At 35.1% G+C, this 23,676-nt stretch overlaps 2 protein-coding genes across 6 annotated transcripts in view; both read right to left on the minus strand.

Moving 5' to 3' along the window:
• The window catches only part of LOC118733174 (pancreatic triacylglycerol lipase), a 61,169-nt gene that overhangs the window by 28,136 nt on the left and 9,357 nt on the right, over nucleotides 1-23,676 (minus strand). The gene's annotated exons all lie outside the window — the stretch shown is intronic.
• Nucleotides 1-23,676, minus strand: part of LOC118733172 (glutamate receptor-interacting protein 1) — a 179,760-nt gene that overhangs the window by 6,732 nt on the left and 149,352 nt on the right. For 4 of the 5 annotated variants that reach the window (XM_036462452.1, XM_036462451.1, XM_036462450.1 and 1 more), the window contains 5 exons: nucleotides 21,580-21,702; nucleotides 8,386-8,688; nucleotides 4,871-5,061; nucleotides 4,386-4,675; nucleotides 4,091-4,254 (listed from right to left, as the gene is read on the minus strand). In XM_036462452.1, coding sequence (XP_036318345.1) covers nucleotides 4,091-4,254; nucleotides 4,386-4,675; nucleotides 4,871-5,061; nucleotides 8,386-8,688; nucleotides 21,580-21,702 — 1,071 coding nt within the window. Of the gene's footprint in view, nucleotides 1-4,090; nucleotides 4,255-4,385; nucleotides 4,676-4,870; nucleotides 5,062-8,385; nucleotides 8,689-21,571; nucleotides 21,703-23,676 lie in introns of those variants that run through there. The other variant, XM_036462453.1, reaches the window with a different exon arrangement.

The raw sequence follows: 23,676 nt of genomic DNA on the forward strand, positions 1-23,676 counted from the left end.
TGTAGACCTCTTAAGTAGGTCAAGGAATGAGATCGTTAAGTTAACGGCCACTATACATACAGCCAGGATTTGTCTCCCGTACAACCGTACCAACGATTCATGACAGCATATATACATATAACATCAGAGGTAGCAGAGATAGCGTATCAGACAACGCTGCTATGAACCATAATATATGCCTAATACCTATACAAAGCTTAATGGATTTCAGCGTCATTCGTAAACTGTGCCGCGGTGGAAATACGTTCAAAAGTTGTGGTTTTCGCCAAACTTTTTTCGATGATAATAGTCTCAGAACTAAGTCAGAGATCTGTATTAAGGTTAGCTGCATCTTATAATGTAACGAAAACTGGCTAAGAATTAGCAAAGTTATTTTAATTTTTTGCGAAAAAGTTCAATAAGTATTCTCTTTCCATTTTAATGCAACATTCCTGTTTTTTTCACAAACAAATTTCAAACGAACAATATTGTTTAAGTATTATTTTTCTATACATATGTATATGTATCATAATTAAAAACAAAGAACGGGTGCTCCTTCTTAAAGCCATCGCCAGTTTTAACTTATATTCAAAAAAAGACTTGATTTAATTTGAATACCGCATATTTCAATGCTTTTTCCTTTGCAAAAACTACAAGATTTTCAAATTTTTTAAGTGGCTCTAACAAATCTAGCCAACTAAAAACGACGCAGTACTTAGAATAGAAGCAAACAATTTCAAAGTTCTCCACAAACGAGCATCTAACATGCTAAAAACCGATTATCAACTTAATAACTATAATTTTATTTATGCATTTGCATCATTAATTGCACACGGAAAAGTAATAAAATTCAACAAAAGTCCCCTATTTCCCTACAACTACTACATTACATAAATTTGATCAAAAGAAATGTTAGGAAATAAAAAATTAAAAATAGCAAATTGCTTTATGCTACACCGCTTGCCACACTCGAAGTGTGTCTCTCCCCGATTTAATGGAGTTCTTTTTCAAAAGCACAACCTTTGAAAACTTAATCTATGGGCTTCTGCTTGCATGGCACAAATTCCCACATCTCGATAATGTGTGCGACTGTCCACTTTGCTTTCTTTCGCCACCATACGTTTTCATATGCTGCATTCCCTTATGTATCTAGAATGTTGTTGGGAGCATGTTATTTTATGATCAGCAAATGTCAGAAACCCATATTGACATAAGTCAAATTGTGGCTGACTGACGCCATGCTAACACTTAAGCTCGCAGGCGATATGAGCATTTTGATGTGGGCGCCATTGCTGAGTTGCATCTTCTTTCATTTTCACGATTTTTCCTTTGGAATTAAGTGAAAGAAAAAATGATGAAATTGCAATTGGATTAAGGCGCTAAAGAGAGTTGATAATATCAGTTTAGGTTTGCTATATAACCAAAGGTTCCAATATACTATATATGTATATGTTTTTCGCAACCTAATGTTATACGCCGCGTATGCGTAAAATTATTTTATACTAGCAAATACCCGGCGTGCTTCCCTGCCCCTTAAAAGTATTTTTGTATGGTTTGATACCCGTATTGTAATATTTCATTTGTTTTATTAATTTAATTTAATAAAATTTTCCAAATGGATGGCAACCCTCCTCAAAAATATTTTCTTCAGTTTAATACCCATATTGCCATATTTAATTTATCTTATCTATTAAATTCAATTAAAATTTTCAGGCATGCGGCAACTTCCATAAAAATATCTTCAGCTGTAAGCCTTCTTAAACCTCTTTCTTTTGACAGTGGAGCCGCTATATTTTAATTAGCTGCACTATGTCCATGTCATTGTTAAGCTCATAGAGCTCATCGTTCCATCGTCTGCGGTACTCGTCGTCGCCAAGGCGTAAGGGGCCGTAAATCTTCCGCAAAATCATTCTCCCGAATACTCCAATGGCCGCGTCATGGGATGTTGTCATTGTCCATTCTTCTGCGCCATATATCAGCACGGGCATTATGAGTGACTTATATACAGAGCGTTATTTTCCGGGCAAGGCGCTGAGCGCATCAGCTGGGCAGGTGTTCATTTCTCCTATTATGTCCGATGCAAACCATTTCGTGCAATTTACTTAGTTTAATGCGTGCGGTTCTTTATGTGACCTTAATCCACTATGCTATGGAAATTTTAGAGCAATGTGGGTGTCAAACGAAACGGGTTCAAAATAGGAGGATTCTCGACTTTGCAAGACTTCGGGAATCCCTATGATATATTGTAGGGATGTTGCATCCTGTTAAAAAAAATATAAATTGGAGAGGGTTTAATACTCTTTATTTTTAAACATTTATCTATAGGGTTGCCACAGGTTCAAGAGTCAGTTTAACCAAATATTTTAATATTAGTTTGTTTCAAAACTATTTTTATAGGGGCTGCCACCCGTTTAAGTAAAAAAAATATATTTTAATATCGGTATTAAACGAGAGAAGTTTAAGGAAAGCTGTATCTATTTCATAAATAGTTTTGCCAGGGGTTGCCACCAGCTTAGGAATTTAAAATCAATCTAAATTACTAGTTAAATGCAATCCAAATAAAGTTATAAATTTGAAATTTTGTAAGTGAATGTGTACGTTTTTTACTCCTTTTTCCGATAGAAGTTGGCATATAGATAGCCCATGACCTGAATTAACATATAAAATGTTTTATGAAAAGGGCTGCCACCTGCTTAAACAGTTTAATTATAAGTTAAACGATATCTTACAGTAAGGATGTTAGACGAACGAGATTAAAAAAGCTTTAGTACGAAAATATTGATAAAAGATTGCCACTTATTTAAATTGTTACATTAAATTTTATTAATAAGTTAAATAAAGTATTACAATATGGATTGCCAGCGAGTGAAGTAAAGGTTTATTCTAAAAATTTGTAACTAAATAGAAGAAGATTTTGAAGAAGGTTGCCACCAGATTAAAGGTCAAATTCATTTTTTTTCATATATAAAGTGGATACATATTACAATGCGGATGTCAATGGAAAGAGGTGTAGGAAAGCTTTCTTTCGGAAATATTTTAAAAAAGGGTTGCCACTTGTTTAAAAGAAATTAAATTGAAGAGGCGATCGTGTTTTTTTTGTCTTTTTCGCCAATATTTTCCAGTAGTCAAAATTAGACAAAAACAAAGGTTCTCCGATTCCCATTAGACTATAATCGATAGATATAAGCTCAGTTAAAAAAACAAAACCTAATCAAGTGTAAAGTACATCCATCTTTTGTTAGCATATTTTAATTAAAATTATTGATTGTTTTAAGAAAGAATTCTATAAGATCGATAAGGTTTCTTCCTTATTTCCTTGGCGGCTGGAACATTTAATTTTAACCCCCTTCAGTATCATAGTACTGAGATAGAAAAAAATGATTTGAATTCCGAAACTTAAGCATTTTGAAATTACAGAAATATCTACTTACATACATACGTATATTAATTTTGTTTACATTTCAGTTGTAAGGTATTTTGAAATAATAGAATTCTCAAACGAAATTTACAAAGGGAAATTTCTTTAGAAGCCCTCGCTACATAAAAGCTACACATACGCATGGGGTCGTCCCTCTATACCTGTGAACTATATGTATGTATGTACGTTTTTTTAGGCGCCAAACAATAACTGTTACCACAAAATTGTTGTCCGCAGTCATGCAACATCGCGCCAGCAACATGACAACGCCATTGTCAAATGTCACACGGAGCACAGATGTCGCATAAATCAAAATACCGCAGCTAGTACATACAATTTGGTGAAATGTTACTTAGTGTTTAAGGAAAAAAAACAACCTATCAAATGTAAATTTTGGAATTAATTCCAGCCACAAAACTAGTGTAGAATGCAAAAAGTTGCATGTAAGTACTACTTATAACGGGAGTAGCTACAAAAACAAATGAATCATATGTCAACAAATCGTCTACGCGCAGCTGTCAACGCCACGCCGACAAGCAGCGCCAGGAAAGAAAAGCAAAAACAAAGTTAGACTTTGGTAAAAGTAAAATTGTATGTAGATGAGAAACACGACAAGCAACGCATAACAGATGCAAATCTGCAGCACGCCCCGCACCACACTCCACACAGCATAGTACTAAGTATGTAGCTTACCTCGTCGCGTCAACGCGTGCGCCGGCATAATTTGCATCTGTGTATAGCCACGGCCTGTGTTCGCATCCAACATTGTCATCACTTCGTCCGGACTGTGGGCTGAGTTCTCGATTATGGTGTCGTCGATGGAGAGCACTTGATCACCCACAGACAAGGCGCCACATCTGCAATGGAAAGCAGAAGTATTTTCGCTTAAAAGCAAGAAAGAGGCAAGACAGTTGCTCCTAATTAAATGCAAAATGATTTGTATTCCAGAAAAATACGTAAATATGTACCTCTAGAAAATCGTCCTTACCTGTCTGCAATGCTGGCTGGCATTATGCTCGCTATATAAATACCAGCTGTGCTGACCTCATCGATTTTTGTGTGATCCAAATGACTAGTCGCTGGATAGTTGCACAACACTAGCCCCAATTTATCATTCATGGGCCGCTCGATTTCAATCAACAGTGGACCCATTGAAAATTCGACACTCTGCACCACGGACACATCATATTCGACTGTGAGATTTGTATAGCCGGAAACGTGTCCACCACATTTGATGATCTGTTGTGCCTCGGCCAGTGTTTTGCCAATGAGCGACAGCTACAAAAAAAAAAATGGAAGTATTGCAGAAAAAAAGAAATAACAAATGTCTTTTACGAAAACCAGGTGCAATTTGTCAAATATCATTGGAGACATACATACGCACGCATGTACGCACCTCATCCACTCACACACGCACACTCATCACATCACTCACTCAACACTCAACACTCGACACTCTTCATCAGTACTCACATTATCGACACGCAGCAGCCGATCGCCCGGTTTGATGCGTCCGGTCTTGTAGACAGGTCCATGCGGCCGAACGTGCGTGACGATCAATGGGAAATCGCCACCGCCACGCAGCGTCAAACCCAAACAACCGCTTTCGCGTTCCACTGTGATTTGCGCCAACTTTGATGTGACGCACAAACTATTCTGGGAGACTGTGAGTGAGTCCACAATGAAACCAGCAGGAAGATAGCGGATTTACAACGGCATTCCATATATAATCCATTGTAAACAATGCATCACAGTCGAACCGAAGCAACAACAACCATATCCAGTGTTCATATGTGTATATATATTAGTCGAGGCATTTCGTTGAGATTCCATTCAATAGGTCATTCAAAAATGTTGGCACACCGATCGATGGTCGATTGATGCATCGAAGTTTCCATTTAGGTCAAGTGATGATAGATGGATAGGCAGTCAGGCAAGTGCCGGAAAGTGCGAGTGATGATTTGTGGGGAATTGCGTAAATTTGTAAAATGAAAAACATAGAAAGTAAAGAAAAGAAATAAATTTAAAATGCTTATAAGATTTGCAGATTTACACCCAAATTCATAAAAAAATAAAGAACACTTTAACTGCTTTATAAATCAAAAATTTTTATGAACATGTCGCTTTATAGAGCTCGTTAATCCTATTTATGTTTTATGAATAATATTTATTATGATATAATATTATTAATGTTTATAGTCTTTTGATAATAATGATGTGTGAGAAATTTTTTTTTTACTCATCGATAACTATTATTTTAATACTTATATAATAGAAGTCTTTTCATAATAATTATCATTGAGATAAATATTTTTAAGTCTTCAAAGACTTTTATTTTGTGGCTTATATTTTAAAAGTTTTTGATAATAATTATGAGTGTGAAAAAATTTTATATATAGTCCCGAACGGGTCCCAAACAAAACCCCAACTTAGAAAGTGCTAGATAATTTTGAAAAGAGCTGAAAAAAGAGCTGGGAGCTAAATCCCAATTTTCTCAGCTAAATAGAAAGATAAAGGGCTAAATCTAGCTCCAAAAGCACTAAAATGGCAACACTGATCGGAACTTATACTACAGCGAAATGTATAAAATTAGCTTTACAAAAAATACCAAAAGATTTCTTAATTTTATGTAACTATCATTTGATTGAATGTCAGTGGTGGGACACTGAAAAGAAAGCTATTTTACCTTTCTGCACTCAAAGATGAATTTTAGCCCAAACACTTAATTTTCATAAACGATGTTTTTGTGTTGTAAAACACGAACTATGTATACTAAAAACTAGGCTTATACAGTTTTCATAGGAATTAAAAAAAAAATATTTAAATTTGTGTCTAGTGGGAAATTTCCTTGTGACTGGTGTAAGTAATTATACATCAGGTAAAAGTTTCCATAGATAAAAATTACAACTTATTTTCATTACATTTTTTTCAACAGTTTAATTAAATTTAGTCATTTAAAAAGAGATTACAAATGAAATAGAGATAATTAGGGAATTTTACATTTTTTTTTGGTTTTTCTCTTTTACATGGAATGACCCTATTGCAAAAATGTAATCAACATATTTGTATGTACAAAATTTTGAAGAAAACATTAAACATTTTTTTTAGAAACTAAACTAAAAAAATCTTCTAAAACTTCTCACATAAAATATTTCTTTAATTTTATCAGAAAAGGAGAAGGTTATCAATTCGTCTGAATATATTTTTTATGTATGTTATTGCATAACTTTGGATCATGGTAACCGATTTCTATAACTCTTTTTTTTAAGGGAAGGTGGTGCCTCAGAGATAGTCTCATACTAATTTGGTTTAGATCCGATCATTGGATCATGAAGAAATTAACGATAATCTTAAATTTTTATATGAGAATTGAAGTCGGTTTTGGTTTTTTTGCTTAAAAATTACTTGTTTTGGTATGATATAAGATGCGAGTGCAGTTGAAATTCTGTGAGGGTAATTTTGTAGTAATTTTTTTAAGTACTAGATTGTCGATGCCTTTGCAAAACCGCTTATCTTACGGCACTCAAGTTTTATAGGAGAGCGAAAAAACTGATTTCCTTTGAAAGCCTTGATAGGCAGTAATTTCTTTAGCTATTATTTTGAAAATCTCTTGTTTGAATATCGACTTTACGATTTTTATGCATACATGTCGATGCCTGGGGTTCAGGGTAACCAAATCTCATTTTTGCCCCAATGGCGATTTAGGCGGTTTTGCGAATGCATCGACGATCTATTTATAAAAATGATGCTAATTTTTAGAAAAAGTAGCACTCGCACCTCAATGGATTAGTTGTTTTTTTTTTTGCAGTTTTTTGCCATTATAGTTAGCTACAAGGGATCTGGCGCTGGTCGTCACTTCTATCTCATTAAATATGCCTTGGTCCAAACGAACTCACAAATATTAGCTGATGTTATTAAATTTTTCCGTCTGAGTGAGAAGGTAATTCAAAACCCACAAATTATATATGGATATGTACATATATCGTCGCCTGGATAAAAGATTTACAATTTCCCAAAACCGCGACGATAGAAATTCTTTAATTATTTTACTTTTATTGTTTATTGTTAATTTTATTTCATTATTTTATAAAAAACCTACATAAAAATAACAATTAATTATTTAAACCATAAAACACAGCTAATTACTTATTAAATATTTTTTAATTACCTTTGAGTTTATGAAAGATTTTCTTTTGAAAGGTGTTGATTAATTTAGTATGACTGCATTATTAACTCAATTCGTACTAAATTACCTTTAGCCAACATCTCGGAAATTAAAGGAGATATTGTTTTTAAAATATGTATGTATGTATATATATAACTAAAAATCGTAAAAATGGCACTTTCGACAATTTTTTATTCAGTCGACAATATGTACATATCACACACCTAGATATAAATTGCGATCAACTAAAACCAAAAATTTTGGGCGATTTTTTTGCATAAATCTATTTATAGGACTCACATGTAATAAAGAAAATATTTTTTTCTTCATGATTATGTACATTAACTAAAAAACTACTGATATACCTGTTTTTATATTAATTGCGTTGAATCTGTATGATTCAGAAGCAGTTAAATTTCCCTCTCTGAATTTTGAATTAGCTCACTTTAGATCTATGTAGGTGTGCGATATGTTTACTTAAGTTAAGTTTAATATAGTCAAGACATCTGCTGAAAATCAACATGTGGATTTTAAGGATATCTTCGAAAAGGCGTTCCCCAAATTATATATGTAAAGATATTTTTTAATTTCAAAATCGATAACTAACCGTAGCTAACAGCGACAATGAGTGTTGCCGTTTTTTTACAATAACTACGCCCGCAACATGTTGACTAGCGTTTATGTCTATAAATATGTTTCTAAACATTTTATCGTTGTGTTTACACAAACATATCTACAAATTTATACTTAAATATTATAAAAAACATACATACATATTTATGTGCGTAAAAATAATAGATTTGAATGATATTTTCACACTCACTATATTCGGGTAGAGAATATTCGATTTCCACCACAGCAGGAACACTGCGAGCATCGCCTCCTCCATCAACACCACTGCCACCACCACCACCGCCGCCACTAGAGCCAGTACCCGAGCCATTCCCAGCGGTTGTTGAGCCATCACAAGTGCCGCACAGCATGCTCATGACGTGTTGATTACTCAACCCAATTGTTGAGATGCCGTCAATTTGATGAATGCGATCGCCAGGCGCTAGAAAGTCCGCAGCATGACCCAGTGGACTCAGCGCGCCAATAACAGGTGGATACGAAAGGTCGTTGCGTTCTGGCGATATGTGAATGCAATTTGTAATGCGTAAGTAGGTAGGATGCCGCGAACGTCGATGAATGAAATGAATTGTCGTTGTATGTATGTATGTATGTAACATGAAATTAAAAGAATGAGAAAATGTAAGGTTGAATAAATAAATAAACAAATGCTAAATGAAATTGCCAATTAGACGCTGAAGCCGTAAGGAATCGTAAAAAAATTTGTGGTAGAATAATTATTTAGAAGCGCACTGATTGAAGCGAGATGTGGGTTGTCGGTTGCACTCTTATGGGAAGTAAATATATGTATGTATGTATGTATGTATGTATGTATTTGGGTGTGCGTGTTTGCGTAAGTGTATTTACAGGCTGCTGTTAAGTTCGCTTGCAATATGCATTTGTTTATTTACTTAACAGACAAGTGTTGTTTATAGTTTTTATTGCTTCGATGTTTGCACACATCGATGTTGTGTATGTACGTATGTAAAACGTACAAAAGGGGGCCTGCAACATAGTCCAAAGCCCAAATGTTGTTAACTGGAATCGCTGGCAATAAAATTGTAAGTTTGTTGTTGCAGCTTATGCCGTTTTAATGAGCGCATTGAAGTGTTCAATAAATCCATAAAACCCTGTTACTTTATGAATGCAAGTCTGTAAATACATATACGGTGACTTAAGCAAGTAAGTATATATTCAAGTGTTGAGTTATTTTTTAATATTCGCCCGGTTTTTAACGTTACTTTTTGATTTTTCTAAAAAAAATATTATCCAAGCCTTTACCAAAACAAAGTACATATGCATATAAATCAAAGTTTCAAAACTTTATACCAACATTTAGGGAAATTCAACACGATTTCAACAAAATTTCGAGCTTTTTAATTTGAACCTTTAGAACATTTGCAGCTTTATAATTGTCCATCAAATTTCAATCTAATTAATTTTTAGACGTTTGAAGCTTACACTTTATTCGAGTGGATTTTCATGCGCTATAAAACTGCATGCCCAAAAGGCTTCTAACGATTCAGATTAAAAAGCTCGAAATTTTAATTAAAAATTTATTTAAATTTCCTAATTTTTTTATGAAGTTTGACCCGTTGACTTATATAGTTTTGGCTAAAACTTAAAAAAAAAATAACAAGAAAAATTTTACCCTTACTGATCTTAAAGGTCCTGACTTCGAAAAAACAATATTTTTTGCAAACTCCGAATTACAAATAGATTTAAATTAAATAAAAATTGTTTAATATAACTTAATAAAGAGCTTGAAAGATTTTTTTTTTTTTTCAAAATTCAAATTTTAATATCTTTATAAAAAGTTACCTTCTTGATATGTATTTTCAGGATCTTCCAAGGTCAGTTGGTGGTAAAGTATAGAAAAAAAGGTTTCGCAAAGATTTTTTAATTTCAAAATTCCGTAAATTTGTTTATTATTACGAACTTTTCTTCTTCTTTAAAGGCCTAAACTTTAACTTTAAAACGACACCAGGACCATTTTCGTAACTACATATAATAGATTTTGAGATATACATAAAAATAAACTTGAAAAATCCCCGAAATTATAAAATTTAGAATTTTGAATAACTATCGAAAAAAAATTTCAATTTTTTTCCATGCCACAACTTTGTTACATATGTACATATATGTACATATGATAAAAGGAAATGTCTACCCAAAATTCATCCAAATCAAAAATGCTCGATTTCACATGGATTGACCCCCATACATATGTAAATAAACCTGTTTTTATGCCCCATACCCATATGTAAATTAGTGCATACATACATATGTACATATGTGCCAAAAATGATGTTAAATATGTGCGACACCTATGCCTGCGTAACTGTGAAATTTGATTATACATACATATTTGTGCGTAGCCAAATAAATTTTCATTTCCTCCTGCCACAAATCAAGTCATTCATGCGACCAAAAAACGACGCAACGAAATGGCTGAGTGCCAAGTTAAACCAACATGAAAATATGTAGATACATATGTATATTTGCATATGTAAACATGTATATATTTTTGTTTAAAATACATATGATCACCGAAAAAAAGCGAGGAAAATGTTAGAATTAAATTTTCTTACATGCAATTTTGGCACATCTTATAAATCATACAGCTGCAAGTAAGAGAAACCCTTCTTCAAGGTAGACCGACACGAGTTTTATATGTTGTTACATATGTATGTATGTACATATTTGAATGCCGTTGGTATCAAGCAGGGATGCCAAATCTGTGAAATCTAATTATTCCAATTGATTTTCCATGAATAACAAAGGCCCTTAGAAATATTCTTTTTTGTGTCGAAAGAATCCGCTCTAGTATAATATCGACTATACAGAGCTTTTACTCTATACAATTTACAAATTTGGTTTGGAAACAAAACTGCTTTGGCGTTGCGCAATATTCAGTTCCAAACTACAGAGGTCACGAGAAGCTACATGAAAATCATTCAGAATCTGGAATCAATCGTTCAGCTAGCCTCCCAGCTCAGTTGTTAGCTCTTTGCATTAGGGAGTTTATGAATATTTGCATCATAATTGGCATCACTTAATTCATTCGCATCAGCACTAGCATTCGTATCAACACTAGCATTCGCATCTAGGGATGCAAACGATGCATCGATGTTTCTCAAACATCGATAACATCGGCCAAAAAACCGATGTTAACCATCGATATTTGAAAATGAACTCAACATCGTAAAATGGGCGATATATCGATGTCAATTTTAACGATGTTTTAAACATCGACTTTAGTTTCGGTTCAAAATTGCCATTGCGTTCACATCTTTATCATGAACGAAAGACACAAGATCACGTAAGAACAAGACAGTGAAAAAAGTCGATTTTTTTTTGCGGGTACTACGCCATCTTGTTTCACTGGAAAACGAGGGAAAAGTAAACAAAGCAAAGAAAACAACGAAAACCAAAATTAGTCAAAATTATTGTCAACCACTTTTAACGCACAATTTAGGTAAAATGATGCAACAAAATGCTTTAATATGTGTTGTCATGTTGAATTAACTCTTCTTTACTTGAATAAAAGTGTAAAATAGTGGTGCTTGTGATGTAAACAAACGCTCAGCTGACGAACCCGCTTTCGCAAACTTTTTTCTCAAAACCAGTTACAAATACAACGTCGCGTTCTTACGTGATCTTGTATTTTTGGTTCATGCATCTTTATGTTATATTCTTTGGGCTCTGTCACACGGTCAGTATTTATTGACGTGATCCAAGTATCGCGATATTTATTGACGGTGTAGTATGCAGTATTGATGGATCGTGATCCATCGCAAAATTTCTAAAAATTTTGAAATCTGGATCGCGGATCGCAATACCGTTAATAAATATTGAACGTGTAGTACTTTCAAAACGCGATCCATACATTTCTTCAGTACATCTTTTACTCTCATAATGTAAACATCGGCTTTGCCTTCACTCTCGGGGCTTAAAATCTTTCAAAACAAATTGAACAAATCTTAAAATAATTGTCGAATGCATTATCTGTAAATTATACGTACAAAATAAAAATATTTTCTTGCAAATACTGACGCGATAAATATTGAACATGTAGCATTCGTGCGCGATCCATCAATCCATCAATATGGATCGCGATCCAAATATCGTGATAATTACTGACCGTGGGACAGAGCCCTTTGGGTAAGTGTATTATGGGTGATGACAGCCCTGCACTTAATAAAAGCAATTGGCAATGTTGAACATAGGCGATTTCCATGACGATCACTGTATTTCAGGATTTGCAGGTTTTACAGGTAAAGCGGTTTTCGCCATTAATAAACCTTATGGAAGGTGGCGTACGTTAACCGCTTCCTGTAAAAACCTGCAAATCATGAAGTACCTGCAACATACTTATTAAAAAGAGAAACATCGGAATATATCGATGTATCGATAGTTTTAGGGCGATTTTTTTCGGCATCGATGTTAGTGTTTACGATACATCGAAATATCGATGTATCGATGTTGGCTCTGAAAATTTGCATCCCTATTCGCATCGATACTAGCATTCGCAGCAAATGATAGAGTAGCATAAGTTCTGATAGGATAGTGCTCTTTTCGAGAAGGAGCCTAACAAAATTCACCAGACGCCGTTGCACCTTCACGATAAGTGTGGTGTAACCAACAGATAGACATTGTTGAAAGTACCCTCGAGGAGCGGGTGTCATTTTTTATATTCCGTCCAATATATTCGTCAATGAGCGTTTTAAGAAAGAATAAAGTGAGGTTATATGTCTATAATTCTTCGGTTTCACATGAGCTGCCCTGTCTCCTGTTGGTGAAAACACCACATTCGTCTTTGTCCACTCGTATTGTATGCGAGTTAGGGCTATAAAAACCTATGAAAACAGAGGGCGCAGTTTGTCCTTAGTTCATGTAGTTGGGTGGGAAAGATTCAGTGGGATCACGGAGATTTGTAGGGTTGGAAGGGCTTGTCCATTCCACCCACACATAACCTACAATAGGACTGGACGTAGTGCCGGAGGTGTCCGCAGAGCAACCCCGGAAGAGAGTAGGTACCCATAAGGATCTCCAGCATTTCATCCGGTCACTATTAGGCTTCTGGATAGAGTTCATACTTTAAGAAGATTTCGGCAGAACTCTTCGCAGCATGTTGGCTTCAGAGTGTTGTTTTATGTTGTTACAGAAGTTTTGCCAAGATTCGCGTTTCGCTCGTCTTATGGGCTTCTTGAAAAATTTGAATGCATCGAAGAGGGTGGCCAAAAACGTGTTTGCTTGCCTTGATTGAAAAGCCCAGCCGCTGTTTTTTCTAAGTGCTGAATTATCAGAATGCCACCACTAGGGTTTCTTTTTGCCCTTCGGGAGGATGATTGGGTATTTGTCACAAAAATCACAGCTTCTTAAATTTTGGATGATGAATCCAGCTCACCGATAAAAACAACCTTCGTGTTCGAGAAACTCGCTTCATCAGATCTTAGCGATAAGCAGGACTTATCGTGAGAAGCGTATCCATGTAGACAGCGTATTCGAAAGGAACTACTCACTGAGTAGAGTCAATCGTATTCGAGAAAGAAACCTGGAGTAGGTACCTTGAGTACATTTATTTCTGAATTACAATCTCCTTATACATACTTAGTTTGCTGTAGGCACCTACATACATACTTACTCTAAAATGTTTCAGGAATCCTTTAAGCAGTAAAGAGATCGATTATTTGGACCACCCAAATCAGCACCTCCCCTCCAAACAATTCTAATAAAATTTAAAGAAATCAATATGAATAATTCTAGCAGAATTTTTCAAATATTTATAAACGAACTATTTACCTCCTGCCTTATTTATGATAAATACGCTCCAAAACAACGAAGAATTGGCCAAAATATTAATGGCTCGTGTGTTGCGACCATATCATTTACTGTTGCCAAACGATCAACAAACATACATTCGTACATATATATATATATATGTATGTGCACAAGTTTGAGTTGTAACAATAATAATACATAATAAACCAAACGATAGCAACAACAACATTTGAAACTAGTCCAAAGTTGTCATTGTCGCGTAGCAGGAAATTTGGCTGTACGTACGCCTCCATTCTTGGCCCCGCCGCAACATGCCCCGCCGGACCGTGTGGCCTTCTTCATTACATTTAGTCAAGCAAATGCAAATACTCGCATTTTTATTTATTATATTTTTGTTAATGTTTTTCTGTCGCAGATTTTCCTCGTTTTTATGTAGATTTTTTTTTTTTGTTTGTATTTCATTTTAGACCATTTTGCCGGCGGCGACAGTGATTTCTCATCCAACTATCCACCATGTGGCGATTTCAGCAACAAAACAACGTCGTTGGCATGCATGGATACATTGCGTCGCGCTGTGAGTGTCTAGACGTGCGGTCAATAGCGAGAAGACAAGCAGTCAGCGAACAAAAAACAACTGCGATCACTAAATTTATACTAAAAAAATAAAAAAAAATACCAAGCATACTCGCCGTGGCTGCCAAGTCAAATTTGTAGCACCGCCCAACTGAATCTTCGTTGCCCCTTCGGTTGATTCATGCCAACTGGGCATTTTGACAGCGATTATCTGGGAAGCCCTCGCCGCCCGCAACGCTTTTACCCACTGGCGACTACAATGTACAAAGTATATAACAGTGGCAACTGCTGCACGCACAGTAGCAGTGGCTTCACACATGGCGTCTGTTGTTAAGCCTTCAGCGTGGACTCTCCTCCGCCCCTTCCGAGATTAGAAATCTCCAGCTACATGATTTATTTAAGCATCTAGCGTAATTTATGACATTTCTTAATCAGTTATAAGCAAATTTTATACTTAGTATGTAGTCATATGTATTAGAAATTGAAAAGTGCTTCCGAACAAATGCACGAAGAAGGAATTCGATTACATCATCAGATTTTATCACTTTGAGAGATTTTTTGTATGGATTAAAATGATTTAAATGTTCATAGTTTAAAAAAAAACAACAAAAGCACTTCACTAATATGTATGTACATATATGTACATAGCTTGTGTTTAAAAATAACCAGGAAATTTCTTACAGGCCAGAGATGTGGGCAATTTTTTAAACCAAAGACTCGCATACAAAGTGTTCGACTGTCTCTTTTGAGCCAGGGTAATCGCAGCCGCGAAATAACCTAAAGAATAGCAATCCAAACCATTCGACATGTACCCTAACGGGCCCTGTGCATACGGCAGTATGTTTATAGGTATCATACTTTCCCTTTCCTAAGAGAGCTTTGATTCTACGACCCCGTACGGTGCCACTTCTACAAGATTTTCGGGTGATAAATTTCGGTAATTTTTCCTTTGATCTCCCATAGTGCGGAGCCGACCCTTGCTGGTTCGTCCGCTGCCTCGTTTCCATAATCATCCTTATGTCCCGGGACCCATATTCGGGTAATTTCATATTGATCAGACATTTTGGCCGGCTCTCCCCTACATTCATCCACTAATTGCGATCTAACAGAGGCAGACTCTTTTCTGCCCGAATAGCCGCTCAGCTATTCAAGAAGACATTAACCTGCGTTCTCGCGGGTACATTCTCTTTGATGCTCCTTACTGCCGCCGTAATTGCAAACGTTTCGGCCTGGAAAACTCTTGCATAGTCTGGTAGGCGAAAGCGTAACTTTAAGGTATATTTCTCAATGATAACCCCTCTACCAAAACCGCATTCCATCTTTGACCCGTAAGTAAAGAACGAGCTACACTGCGTAAGCCACTGGCACGGGTCGAGAATCTATCTTAACCAGTACTTTGTCTAAGATCACGAGTAACGGTAATAGCACTCCTCTCTGTGGGGTGCCTCCCAGTGCATATACGGCCTTGCTTTTGTACCCTATTTCGGCGTAGATTACTCACTATCCAAGTTCGGACGCAGTGATCAATCACTGTTTCCATAAGTGCCTTATGAATGACGTAACGCTCCCTGAAGCATGATTGGTAATATTCAGTCCATACCCGGTGATTTGAAGGGTGAGAAGCTGAAGATAACAAAATTTATCTTTTCGCTCTCCAGTAGCTCTTTCAGCTGGTCCTTAGAGAGGATTGGTAGAATGTTTTAGGGCAGAGGTTTCCACTACATCGACCCTGCACCCTACAAAGTGAGCATGCAGAAGGATATCCAGGAACCTTTTTATAAACGTTGGCTGTGAACTCGCTTTGACTAGGGCCGCTGAAGGATGCATAGCCTACGTTGGCCACTTTATTGCCTAAGACTACAGTGCGACACGATATCCAAATGAGGGAAACCCGATTCATTAGTGCGATAAGTATTAATAGCTAAAAGCTGTCCCACACCAGGTTTGAGGTGAACTCTAGTGATTTCAAGGCAAAAGGATCTTGCAATTTCGCATTTCTCTGTTTTCGCCTAGCATTTTTTCAGCTGATACTAGACCCTTTTCTCCAGGAGCAATCCGCAGGCGGTCACTGGTGTACCCGTACGTCGCATGACCAGTGATTTCGCTTCAAGGATACCATTTTTCAACCTCTTGTCAGACATGCAGTATCCCATAATTTTTGTAGGGCCTGGTACTTATGTAGGTATACAAGTCTTATATTCTGATGCAATTCCAAATTTTTATCGCACCATACGTTAGCTCAGAGCTCGGATTACGATTGCTTATCAAATTATATGCTATCTGGCGCCATTTAAGAGACGCAGTGATCTGGGAAGAAATCGAAACTTTCAAAAATTTTAGAGTGTCTCGACGCTGTTCTTGAGCTGAGATGTCTAGGAGCCTGAGTTCACACAAAAAATATTTAGGGAGTGCTCAAAGTGCTAAAAGTTTTTCATGTATTTTATATGGCGAAAAAACAATTTTTCGTAGAAATGGCATACACTCTAAAAAGTGCATGTAAAAGTACTACCTAAAAGTGTATATTTTTCAACCAGAATCCGTGTAAATATACGCACAAGATATTCAATATTTGATTTTGAACATGCGATGTTTAGAATATACACATAAATATAAACATGAAATGTTTAAAATTGCAAAAAAATTTTTAGGCAAAAATAAATTTTTTACTTATAATAAACACGAAGGGCTCATATTTACTCAATTTTAAACATTTTATATGTAATTTTGCTCTACGCGACATATTTGGTATTTGAAAGTAAGCAGACAGTGTTTAATTTTATAACACGTTGTGTAAATTTGCACACATTAGGAGAGAAAACTGGTTACCTCTCTTTATATGCGTAAATTTGAACAAACATTTTTTAGAGCAAATTTTAAACATTTTATGTGTAAACTGTGAAATTGTGAAAAATAAACGTTTAGAATTTAAAACACAAGTTTGAAATTTGTTCTACGCCACACATATGATAAGTAAAAGTAAGCAAGCAGTGTTTAATTTAATTAAAACGGTATGTAAATTTGCATTCATTAAGAGAGGAAACTAATTACCTATCTTGAAAATTTAAACAACAATTTTTTAGAGCGTGGAATTCTTTAAAAACCAATATTCTCTGGTTGTCTTCGCGAGACTTTCAATATCAATATCCAATTGTTTATTTAACCTTTTTTTGAATACAAAAGATTTTTTATTAACATTGGGGTATATTTTTTCGGTATAGATGAATAGAATCTTTTCAGTTTGGGTTTACTATATGTGAGTCCCCAGTTCTTTGAACATTTAGCGATTTTACCTTTTAACTGTAACAGTATAATCTCGGAGTAAAACTTTAGAAAAATTATTTTATTATTTTATTCTTCGGTTGAAATTAGTTTTTTTTTTTCTTTTTTTTACTTATTGGTTTATTTTGATGCTTGCTCGTAATAAAAACATATGTTATGGAACATGACACACAATTAACAATGCGCGAGTGTAGGGAATTTGAAATATTTATGCGAGCGATAAATCATTGAAGATTTAAAGTGAAATTTATTTATGTTTGTATGTCGACAATTTCCGCAGAAATCTTAAATTCTTTTTCATATGCTTCATTAAGTAGTCGTTTTCAGATTTTAGATATTCTTTAGCTTTGAAAGAATTTAAATCAGAGACACGCAGAGAATTTTAATTTTTTTCAACTCAAATATAAAGATGTTATTAACAGTTTTATAAATTGAAAATTAAGCGAGAATAAAAATGAAATTAATACTACATAGTATGAAAAATTTTCGCGTAAATTTTTTTTTTCGGGCGAAACTCAGGATAAGGCTGAATTTTGATCGGCGAATGGTTTACGGACACTGAAAGTACAATGCCGATGAATTGAAATTATCTTCGAAGCAATCGAACCATATTCCCAGAAAAGAAAAGTACGCGCCAAATATTCTCATTCAGCCTTATCGTGGGTTTCGCCCGAAAACAAATTCGCCCGAAATTTTTTCATCCGCCCGCAGTGAATACACGGAAACGAAAAGTGAAAAATGAACCAGTTCAAGGAAAACGAAACTTATGATAAAGCGGATTTTATAATTTTAATCCGAATTCCTTTATACAGTTACTCTAATCTAACCTAACCTAACTTAACCTACATAATTGTTTAGCGTTGATACAATTAAAAAAATAAATAAAAATATTTCGTGTACAAAATCTATTTTCCAAATACATATATACAACTGTATACAAAAATGCTCAGAATACAAAAAGAAATCGATTAAGTTATGTCTGTCTGTCCGTCCGTCCGTCTGTGTACACGACAACCCGAACATATCTCAACGAAATTTGGTATGTAGGTTGCCCTTTATCCAAGGTAGGTTGGTATTGAAAATAGGCGGAATCGGACTGGAATGATGAAAAATTGAATTGTTTAAAATTAGTATATGAAGTAGAATTGTGGTAAAAAATAATATTATTATGAAATTTTTGGCAAATGGGCGTGACCCGCCCACTTATGACGAAACTCTGTATCATAGTAGCCGCTTCACCGCCCGTAGCATGGCACCGCCCACTTTATTTATAACTACAAATGTGTCTCTCGTTAACTACTTTATCGATTTCTACCTAATTTGGTTCAATTATATCATTAAGGGCCGGTTGTTCAATGTCTGGTTATCACTACCACTACACTATCGACGATTTCGACATCATGCATGTAACATGTGATCGATAAAGCAGTAGTTGTGCTTAACCGGAGCTTCTACCTCCGATTTGTGCTAATCAGATATTGAACAACCGGCCCTAAGTCTAACTCAGCATATTATCGAAAGCGTTTGGAATCGAGGAAAAACATCCCTGCTTATCATGCAAAGGTACATAGTTTAGAGAAAGTTGAAGCGATGGCATTTGATATCTGCGCCGGGTATATAAAGTTCGGTTTCGCCTGAACTTATACCTCTTTACTTGTAACTTCCTTGCTAACTGGCGCCAAATGGTAAGACCAAGTCAACTCAGCTGGTTAAGCATCAGAAAAGGAATTTTTTTTACTTTTAAATCACGCTATTATCCGTCCAATTTCGTCAGGATTGGCTGGAGGCAGGCCCGTCGAGAGGGAAACGAGGGAGGGGGTGAATCTTCCGGGCTAGGGCATTTTGTTAATTTTTTTTATGGAAATGTGTCGGATTTTCCTAATTTTTTTACAAAGTTTTAAATTCAGACTTACACGGTTTTTGTTATATGGCGAGCTATACTTTCTAAATAATATAATAAATATTAAATAAACAGAGGAAAAATAACGTCTCTATTTCTATTTTCGCTACTGTGCATATGCCAAATTTTTTAACGTGTAATGGGCTGTTTCTTCTTAGCGTAAAAGCACATTTAGCTCTAAAGCTTGTGATCAACTCTGTTTGTCTTGTTTCATAATTAATTTAGACAATTTTAAATTAACAGCACCGACAAAATAAATATATAGTACATAAACAAATTTTCTGTTATGGTTTAAACAATTCAAGTTTATGTATTGAATTTTTTGCTTAAAATTTCTTATTTTCTCCATGCGAATTGATTGGGATAGATACGAATCTGAGTAAGCGACTGGAACACGGCTGTTTGTCAAAAGCATACGATTTCGAATTCGTGTGCTAAAGGCGAAAGCATGAAAGTCCTTAATGCTGAATTTTAAATGCACAAAAACGCTGAATAAGAAGTAATGTTGCAATGTGTATGTTTTATGTACTATTGAATTTCGCAAACACAAAAATTACCTCTTATGTTCCGGGACACCCTAATGTGTTTACGTACGGTACAAAAAAAAACTCGGTACTGCTTTTCACGGAGTTTCTTTGCAAAGAAATAAACAGGGTGAGCAAATACCCTTCCAATGATATCTCAAAAGTCTAAATCACCATAGTTTTGGCCCTGTTGTTAAAGTTTCTCTTAAACCAATCTTTGAAAAAAATTAAAAACCAGCATAGAAAATCTCATTAGTATGATTCCGTAGAAATTTTTTTTTTTACATTTTATGCGGATTTTTTTAGCTTAAACTACTCAATCGCCTGAGGGGATTTTATGAAAATATTCTTTAACAAACTATTTTTATTCATAAAAGAGCTCCATTATTCTAGGTATTTTCAAATCGGTCCAGCTCACGTAAATCTTAATAATTTTTCGAATTATTTTGGTGGAAGTCTTCAAATATAATAAATTTTGTAATCCCGGCAGAAAGGCCGCTACTTTTTTTGGTGATGCAGTCGAATGTACATCTACATACATACGTAAATATAAATGATAAATTCTCTTATGAGCCAACACATTTTCGGAGCAATTTTTTATTAATAAAATCTAAAATCCAAACTCTCAATCTCGTCGCATATTTATCATCAACTGTCACATTTGATAATTAAACGCACATCTATTTTAATCGAATAATTTGCGATCGTTCTTTGGAGAGACTAAATAAGGAGTAGGTAATCCACTTGCAGATTATGTTGCCAGTCCATCAATCAATCAAATAAATAAGGCGATGCATGTCAAGAATTTTGAGGACACGCGTTGGCTTTCGGAGATTTGAAATGTCAAATTTCTTAGAATGAAAATGGAGACCCATCTTTGTTGCACAATTATGTTTGCATGCATGTATGTACATATGCATAGTTGAATGTATGTATGTATGTATGTAGCTTATGTATTAATGCTGCGTGACAAACACACAAAGTAACAAAAAAAAAACGAACCCCTTCACTGCCGCATGGCGCAACAAAACGGAAGTGGAAAGAGCTGCTGCTCTGAGTTGAGATTTGGAAATCATTTCGAAATACATAAATACATTTCAATCTTAATTTGGAAAAAGAGTGGCACTAATTGTTGTGGATTAAGTGAGGGTAAAAAGGGTAATGGGCGAGCGTGCAACCGCATGAGTCCCTATACAAGCGTGCCATAATTAGTAACACACTTTTGTTTTTAATTTTATATAATTTGCTGTACAAAAAATAAAAAAAGTTTTTACTAAATACTTTAAGAGTGGAAAATTTGGCTAAGTATGTACTTGAGAGGTCATTGCCTCCGTACTCACTCACTCACCTACGAATGTGATGCCCATATTGAGTGCGCCGTCACGTGGCAATGTTATGGTGGCATATGTGGTGCCACGATCGGGTGCCAGACCCGAATCCTCCGATTGTGCCGGACTCATGGCGCGATCAACTGTAAATAAAATGAAAAGAAGAATACCAAATGCAATTTAGTAAATATTATCATTATAGTAGTAGCTGCTTTAATTTTTCTTATGTTTTGTGTATTCATTAAATGTAAACACAAAGGCAAAAAATATACATATGTAAACTTGCGCGGAATCGCGTTAAGGTTTTGCTTAACGGAAATTTAATTTTGCGGCTGCTCGAGATCGCGTGTGATCATTTTCCAAATATTTTAATTCTGAAAGGCGAAAACTTTAAACAAATTTTAGAGACTAAGGAAAACAAAGAAGCGTATATTACATCCATACATACATATATTAATGGGTGTATGTTAGGGCGGGTCATTTTTTTTTACTACGCGGTTATAACAAATGAGGATTCTACGTGTAATTCTAAGCAAATTTGCCGGAAAACCCATTGGTCTAAAACTGTGTCTAAAAATCAATTCGGACTTCGCCAAATTTCTAAAATAGGTTTCGAAAAAAATGTGAAAATTTTCATCGTTGCGCCCTCCCTTGGGAGTTTTAAGAAAAAGATAAGTGCAGTAATGGATTCATCATACCAAAACCGACTATAGCATGTTTTTACACAAAATTTAAGCACTTCTTTACGACATTACAGCAAAATGCCAAGAAACCTATTTTCGCAATTTGACAAACTCCAAATTGAATTTAGACACATGGTTTCTTCGGCAAATTTGCTTAGAGTTACCCGTAGAATATTTCTGTGCTATATGCGTATGGTGGAAAAAATCTCCGATACAAATTGGCCCACCCTAGTGTATGTACATCAGGATGCCTCATCAAAAAAAGTTGCGAGTTTTCCATCGGAATTATAAAATGTTTTATATTTTAAGACCTTGGCCAATATATTTGGAAAAATGTTAAGATTTATCTCTAGAAATGTCGATTATATTTTAAATAAAATTGGTTTTTAAAAATATTTTTTCATGTGAGGTAATTTTGGGGGAAAAATATGTATACAAATATATTTTATTTATAAAAAAAACTCCATTTTTAAAACTCGAAAGTCTTAAAATAAAATAATTTTTACAATCGCGATGGAAAAAAGGTACGGATTTTTTGTATGGAGAGTGATTCCCCTAATGTGCACATGTGTTTTTAAAAGTGGAAGGAGAGTATGTATGTAATTTAAAAACATACGTACATATGTGTGTATGTAAATTAGACCATACCACCTTACAAGCAAACAATAAAAGTTTGCCGTATTTTTGCTAGGCAATTTCGAAGGAAAAAAATGTTTACCGAAATTTTTGGTCGCCTTTTTACATTATCCGGGGACACCCACATTCGGGAATAAATTTGTTTTTAAATAGTTCTACGGGAGTAATCAAAAAAATTGAATAGCAAAAGTATTCTTATGATTGGAGAGCTTAAATCTGGTTGATAAGTGATAGAACGGGATATCCGAGGTCAGTGAACTCGTGACAAAAACATCGATATATAATACTTTAAGTCCCGAATGTAAATGCCAAAGATATGACGAAAACTGACAAAAGGCGAGCCCTACGTTCGGCGAAAAAAATTGTCTTTCGAATTTGCCTCACAAAAATATTTAGAAGCTCAGGGATGCACGGCGCACTTTTGTCTGATACGGTCTTATGTACATACATACATACATATGTATGTATGTAAAAACATGCAAATTCGCAAGCATAAAAAAAAAAGTTGCAAGTTTGCATTTTCCTTTATCGCTTTTTTTCAACCGATCTTTTTTACGCCACCACGTCGCTTAAGCCAAATTTTTTGCCACTTCCTGGTGGTCCCATTGTAGCCCCGCTCGTTAACACTTTTAACATTTCATTTTATGCCCTCATTTTGGATACACTTCTTTCTTCCTTTTTCTGTGGATTTTCCCTTTTGCAACGAGCCTTTTACGATCATCGTCAGCTTTGTTGTAAAATGTGTTAAACGCATTTTATTGTGTGAAATTCAGACGCTCCAGCCGCTGTTTTTTTTTT

The sequence above is a fragment of the Rhagoletis pomonella genome, unplaced genomic scaffold, assembly GCF_013731165.1.
Source record: "Rhagoletis pomonella isolate Grant_MI unplaced genomic scaffold, Rhpom_1.0 Rhpom_scaffold_00002, whole genome shotgun sequence".
NCBI lineage: Eukaryota > Metazoa > Arthropoda > Insecta > Diptera > Tephritidae > Rhagoletis > Rhagoletis pomonella.